Below are 7,302 nucleotides of genomic sequence, written 5' to 3'. Positions count from 1 at the left end.
TCAATTTCCTTATGGTAATTATCTGCTGGAATAGACGTGTCACTAGAAGGAGGCAGGCATGCTTGACATTTAGCCTTTTTATGGGTAAAAATTAAGACGAGGAAAAGGAAATTAATCTCCAGCCCAGGCAGGCATTGAGAGATCCTGGAGGATAGCAGCTGAATCAATCATGATGTTTGTGAGCCTGTTTTGAAAAGGAGCCACTGATGTGATTCAGACCACAGGCTGGAAAATCTGAAGAGGAAGATGAGAAGGAGGAGGAGGAGGAAGATGAGGTGTCTTCTTCACAAATAGAGTTATGATATCCATGAGAAGGTTACAGACTTCAGCTCAGATGGTAATTTGGAAACTGCGTTTGATTCAAGACTGACACAACGACCGCATATGTGATTGTTTTTTTTTGTTTTAAGATTCTGACATGATATTCAATGTAATTTACTGGGAATTTCTGTGTCAGTCCAACACAAAGTGGGGCGTGAATCTGGAGGAGCTGCAGAGATCGGGAGCTCAGGTGTGAGAATTATCATTTATGGAGGTGTTGTAGGAAAAAAGTCACTTTTAAATGAGCCATGAAGGGGGAAAAGATGTGGTAGCCTCCAAATTAAAACATGGCAGTGGCAGCATGATGCTCTGGGGAATACGTTTCTTCAGCAGGAACAGGAAGCATAAGCAGAATTGATGGGAAAAATGAATAAATCTAAAACCAGGAAGTTCCTCCAGTTTTTCCTGATTGAATTCGCACTGAATCAACAAGTCGTTGGATTTTGTTGAGCTAATCCAGAATCATGAGTTTATTGGAAACTGTCCTGTTGATCAGAACCAGAATCAGCTTGGGGCTGTTCTGGTGCTCAGAACCACTCTTTGACAAAACTAATGAAGAACCAACTCTTGTATTTAAGCTAAGATATAATAAGAGTCGCAGGTTTTGGCACTTATTCAGATTTTTATGGAATAATTGCTCTATACATCTCTATGTACTTTTTCACAATTAGCGTCAAAAGCCCAAACAATAATTTTGACTTCAATTTCGCATGCTCACTGCATTAAAATGTTAGGTATAAATATACAAACTTTACAGGATTTGTTTTAGAGCGTTTTTCACAAATATCAACATCCCTTAGAAGAAACCGTCTCCATCTGCTCTGTTGCAAAAACTTGCATTTCTTTTTGTTTTAAAACCTAAAATTAAGAATAAAATGATGGCTCTTTAAAAGCAAAAACACATTTTCCATGATAGATATTTATTAAAAGTTTAAGCAGTAATTTTTTCAAACGATTATACAACATTTACAGCCTTAAACATGTTTTATTTTGCTAAATGAGGGTAAAATGAGTGGATGTCAAAATCTGTGTTTTTCTGTTGAGCTTGATTCCTGGTTTTGACTCAGTTTCTGCTGCTCTTGTCTGCAGGTGTTGCCTCACATCTGACTCCAGAAGGTCCAGCGTTCAGTGGAGCTCACGGTTCCATTAGTGGCTGCTAACGAGCCCAGATCATCACCCCTCCACAGCCGTGCTTCACCCCTCCGCTGCCCGAGGTGCTCTGATACAACGTGTGAAATCAGTTTTCTCACACTTGAGGTTTAATTTAAATAATTATACCACCCAGGATAGTTTATATTATGTTCTGCTTTGCAAAACCTTAAAACTGAAAGAGATTGTACTTTCTTTTTAGATTTTTAAACCATCATTTTAAGTTGAAATGTTTTAAAAGCTGTCAGCATCACAGTTCCTGAAACAAGTGATGCTCTTTGGCTTTGATCAGTGTGGTGTTGTAAGAAGGTCTTTACTGAGTCAGATGCATATTTGACCTAGAAAGCTGATTTTATCTTGAAAAGCTCTGATTCTGCAGTCTGTTTGACGACAGATTTGATCAGAGTGGAGATTAATTTCTTCTTTGTGGAAAAAAAGCAGCTTTCTGTCAGACAGTATAATGATTATTAGCCTTATGGCTTTCATAGAGAACAAACAGCATCATGGACATGAAGGGAGGAAGGTGTTGAGGAGTTTAAATATATATATAAAATTCCCTTCTTCTCTCTCCCATCCTCTGAGCTCGGCTCTTCACAGTATCTTGGCTGTGCCTAGAACTGCACATTTCTGTACTGAGATGTCTGATGTTGTTCCTGGGATCTGTTGTAGCCACTGCTCCAGTTTGGGGGTGATGGCCCCAAGTTCCCCGAGGGCCCCAATGACCACCGGCACCACTGTGGTCTTCACCTTCCAGGCCTTTTCCAGTTCCTCTCTGAGGCCCTGGTATTTCTCCAGTTTCTCATGCTCCTTGTTCCTGATGTTGCAATCACCTGGTATTACTACATCCACCACAACGGCTTTCCTCTGTTGTTTATCCACCACCACAATGTCCGGTTGGTTCGCCGTTTCCGTTTTGTCTGTCTGGATCTAGAAGTCCCACCGTTCTCCACCACCTTTGGGGATTTTTCCCACCTTGATCTCTGGGCTTCCAGTCCGTTTTCTGCACAGATGTTTCTGTACACTATGCCCACCAGTTGGTTATGTTGTTCCATGTATTCTTTCCCTGCCTGCGTTTATATATATATATATTTTTTTTTTATATTTGCTCAGTTCCAATTCACTAAAAATTCTCTGTCATTGCATTTTAAGCATAAAAATGTTTATTTTTGCATTTAAAAAAAGGATTATTTGTTTATTTGCATTTTATAGAAAATTCTTAAGTGGTTAAATAAGAAATCGGCAGAATGTCCCAATTTGTCTATCCAATTAATCATGAGAATAATCAATATCTCAATCGATTACTAAAATAGCCATCAGTTGCCCTGCTCTGATCCTGCTGCGGCCGTTTCCTCTGTGCGTTTTAATCTGTATTAAAGTATATTTAACGTTTGAACTGTTAAGCTAGCTATGAGTCTGAAGTATTTATGACTTTTAGATAGTCATGGTCCCACACAACCTGCAGAGATCCTTAAAAATGGATGCCATGTTGGAGTGGCAGGAATCCATCTGGAAAACATTGTTTATGAAACAAGGTGGAGGCAGCATCATGCTGGGTAGATGCTTTTCTTCAGCAGATGGGAATTCAGATAGATTTATTCACAAGACAGTCCTGGAAGACAATCTCCTGGAAGCAGGTTTATTCATTAGAAGGGCCTAGTCAAAGTCCGAACCTCTTTCTCAGATGCTCTCCATCCAATCTGTAGCATCACTGAATACAAATACTTTCATTATATTGTAGTTTTCTTCCACCTTGTCCTGGTTTGTGGCATGAAATCCCGTTGTGGTTCAGGTTGTGGTTGTAAAAGTGACAGAAAGTGGAAACGTTTCCTGGGAATGAAGATGAATGGCTGAATGTTGGCGGAGCGCTGCAGTTAGACGTGCGGCCAGCGCAGCCTGTCAGATCAGACTCAGCTGCAGCTTGGTGACACTAGTGAGGTTTAATGAACGATGCCAGCAGGTTGTATTGTGGCTAAAGTGTGAACCGCTCCGAATTCTCAACCATAATCGAGAATCAAGAACAAAAAGCTTAAAATTATTAACCCCCCAGTATGAAACTGCCCGGTTTTCCCCAAAACAAATAGTGTGGTAAATGTGAGATGAGTCTCCAAGCCGTCACCAAATCAGCAGCATGTTGGTGTAGAAATCCCTCCAAGTGCAAATCTAAACAAACTATAGATGAAGAGAAACAGGAAAACCAGCTCATTCCTATTTCCTGTGTAAGCGCGAAGCTGCTCAAACCACAGACATAAAGATATAGCTGGCAGGAACTTCATAATAATCTCTACACAATATGTTTGCCTCAGAATGATGTGACTGCTGGCGGCTGCAGCAGCAGCTGCTGCAGCAGAAGAAGATCGCACCACAAACTGCAGCAGCAACACCAAACCTGCTGCTGCTGCTTCAAACACAAAGATGGTCGATTGAAAACAATTTACTGCCATCCATTTACCCGACGACCCCTAAACCACACACACACACACACACACACACACACACACGCACACGCACACACACACACACTCTTAACGACTGAGTGCGTCTGTAAGAGAGCAAATGTATACGAGGACAATGCAAACGCTCGGCACCCAGAGTTAGAAAACTACTCATCTAAATCAGGGAAATTATGATAATGGAAAAACTCATTATTCTCCCACTGACTCCAGATCAGTTTCTGACTTTCTATTCACACAAACTGATTGGACGACATAAAGAGGAAGATGATGCTTCAGAACTTTCTCATCTTCACGGGGCTGAGGCCTCTCCAGGCAGGAAGCCGGGCGCTCAGGTAAGGGTTACAGGGGGTCACAGAGGTCACCATCCTGGACAGCGGCGCCGCACGCTCACGTCTTCGGGTCACTCTGCAGAAACATAGGATGCATGTAGTGTCCAAAGTGAGGCTTGAGGGCCATTTATGGCCCTTGAAATGATTTTGTTTGAACTAGTGAAACTTCAACCTGTAAATAAAATAATGCATGAAAAATCAGTTTTTCTTTTAATAAGGCAACAGTCTAAATCCTCTTTATCTTCTGGCTCTGCAATAAAATGTTTTTTTATTGTTAAGCAGGAAATAATAAAAGATCACAATAAACACATTATTTCATTTTTAATTTAATACTTTCGTGGCCCGCCATTATTTAAAACATTTTGAACATCACTGATGTAGAGCATTTGTGTCAAACTGAGGGTCCGTGGGCCAAATCGGGCCTCCAGAAGTTTTTATGTGGCCCTCTAATTTTTAAATATTATATTTTATCAATCAAATCAACTGTTTGTCTGTATAATACGAGATTACACAAAGGTGAAAATATATTTAACTTTATTTATGTTCAATAGGAACTCATTGAATGGAGGAATAGCTATTTATTTACATTTTAATAGGTGGAGATCTTGATGTAGCTCAGAATGAAATGAGTTTGAGACGGATGTAGGAAATTCAGACAAAAGTAAAAACTACTACACAGTGGCAGCATCATGCTGTGAATTTCTCCCAAATTCAAAATAAAGGAATACTGTCAATTTGTTTAAACAGGAAATTATATATAAAAAAGTAGAAAAACAACAAAAATAGAGTTTATAATCATATTTTAAAAAACCAAATAAGTTTGGTTTCAATGAAACTAGAGACAGAAATCCCAGGGAGCGTCCGACCGTTGCTGCAGACCGTTAATCAATCCAAGAGCCTCTGTTTCTCTCTGCTGGGGAAAACGCTGGGAGGCCAGCCTAATCAGCAGAGGAAACAGATCTGAGAGGGTGTCAGGCACCAGGAAAATGGATCTGGGTTGTGAAAAACCACCGTTACCACGAGCTGCTCTGGATTCAGCCATCTGGAGATGCCTGCTCCAAAAGCCAGTAAAGTTTGTTAAACTGGGGCCCAGCTAGGAAACAGGTTACCACCTCCTCAACAGACAGCCAGCTCTCCCAGAGGGGAACGGCACGTTTCTTCCTTTTGTCTTTTCACTCTGCAGATGTTTGATGTCTGTCGTCATGTAAAAAAGCTTTTCCTGATATAAAACATCTTAATTTTTTTTACTGATTTTAGGAGAAGTTTTAATTTTCTTAACTTCGAGTATCCAACCTGTTTATCTTCTTCCTTTGTTTTTTAAGCCTCATTCTTCTTAGCATTTTTAAATGATGTTGATGTAAAGAAGAATTTCTTCTCAATAACTCACATGGTTTGATAAAAGTCAAATTAATGAATAAAATACAGACAGATTCAGATGTAAATCCTTATATAGCTGTAAGTAAAACCACTTTATTAAACATACACCAAAACAGAAAGATAGAAATACTAAATAATATGGCAATAATGCAAAATAAGACTAATATTTTATGGTTCTTAAGTTATGAAGCCATACAAAAAACAGAAATAATTGACAAAAGCTAATGTCACTTTTAGTTTATTTTTATTTGCTTATATTCTAGTTGATTTATAATTAGAATTTTGTTTAATTTGTTATTTAAAATAAGTTCTTTGGTTAGTAATTGACTATTAATGCAGTGATTGTTAATTAATTTCCAGTTTCTCCCAAAAATATAAATACTACTACTATTAATAATAATAATAATAATAATAATAATAATAATAATAATAATAATAATAATAATAATAATAATAATAATAATAATAATAATAATAATAATAATAATAATAATAATAATAATAATAATAATAATAATAATAATACCTTCATAATTATTATTTTGTTAATTAATTTCTGAAAATATTTGAGGTGAGTTAAGTTTTCTTTTTAATGTCCATAAAGTGAGAGCAGGTACGTTGAAGCCAGCTGTGTGACGTCATGTCGCCCTCTAGTGGAGGTTTCTGGTTTTCCAGCTCAGGCCGTAGAAGCAGGCACACATTAAATTAAGGAGGTTTTTTTGTTTGTTTTTTCACTGAGGTTTTTAAAACGATACTAACAAACTGGAGTATTTTTAAAATGGAAACTCTAAGATGTATCATAAAGTATTTATCATTAATCGTATTTAGTATTAAATGGGACTACAAACATCCAGTGATTTTTACTGAAGAGCAGATGTTCGTTTTAACTTTGTGGAATAAAACGTGTGGTCTATATCTGATCTTAAAATAATTGTAAATAAATCCAAAAAAATAATACAGTTTGCTCTTTTTTTAATCAGGCAAACCTGCATGTGAAGCGCAAAACATAAAATAGTTTTTCCACTTTTAATAAAAGAAAAACACATTTTGTTGCTACTGAGAACTTTCAACAGGACAGTTTTGACCTTCAGTGGTGAAAGATTTGACACCACTGAATTCAGTTAACCTTCATGTTTCTGGACTGTGGGAGGAAGCCGGAGTACCGGGTCAGGATTTGAACCCAGGATCTTTTTGCCGCCATTGATTTGTAATAATAATTAAAGAGTGCTGCTCACCCAGAGACGGAGGCCTCCTCAGCAGCAGGGGGAGCATGGACACCTTTGTCTGTGAAGCCTGGCATTGTGGTCCTACTGGCACAGAAACAGAAATGAACTCTTACAGGTTTCTGGATATTTCTGTACGACCAACAAGCTAAATAAATAATAGCACAGGAACAGGTTTTTGGGAGCAGCTCGTTTCTCACTGCGCTGTCAGTCTGGACGACGGTGTGATGCTTCTCTTCACAGTGAGAGGCTGGAAATCTGCCTCCATCTTGTCAATGTCCTCCTTGTTCTCTGAGCGAATCGTTCCGCTGTAAAGACGTGAAACATCACTTTCATTCATTCATTCATTACCTTCAGGAGTCATTTTCTGATGGATTTTTAGTCTCTGAGGTTTGTGTTGTAGTGTCTGACCTCACAGGGGATTTTTTGTTAACTTGTCAAACATTTTAA

The 7,302-nt window shown here is 38.3% G+C and overlaps 1 protein-coding gene across 2 annotated transcripts in view; it reads right to left on the bottom strand.

Annotated features, from left to right (window-relative positions):
• Positions 1-1,342: 1,342 nt before the first annotated feature.
• Positions 1,343-7,302, bottom strand: part of LOC122842714 (spermatogenesis-associated protein 48) — an 11,794-nt gene continuing 5,834 nt past the window's right edge. Inside the window, exons 6-8 of one of the 2 annotated variants that reach the window (XM_044136840.1) lie at positions 7,053-7,160; positions 6,865-6,939; positions 1,343-4,328 (exon numbers count right to left, since the gene is read on the bottom strand). In XM_044136840.1, coding sequence (XP_043992775.1) covers positions 4,196-4,328; positions 6,865-6,939; positions 7,053-7,160 — 316 coding nt within the window. In that variant the 3' untranslated portion in view covers positions 1,343-4,195. The remainder of the gene's footprint in view (positions 4,329-6,864; positions 6,940-7,052; positions 7,161-7,302) is intronic. The other variant, XM_044136841.1, reaches the window with a different exon arrangement.

Source organism: Gambusia affinis, linkage group LG13 (assembly GCF_019740435.1).
Source record: "Gambusia affinis linkage group LG13, SWU_Gaff_1.0, whole genome shotgun sequence".
NCBI classification, from domain to species: domain Eukaryota; kingdom Metazoa; phylum Chordata; class Actinopteri; order Cyprinodontiformes; family Poeciliidae; genus Gambusia; species Gambusia affinis.
This window is presented reverse-complemented; position numbering and strand designations above follow the sequence as displayed.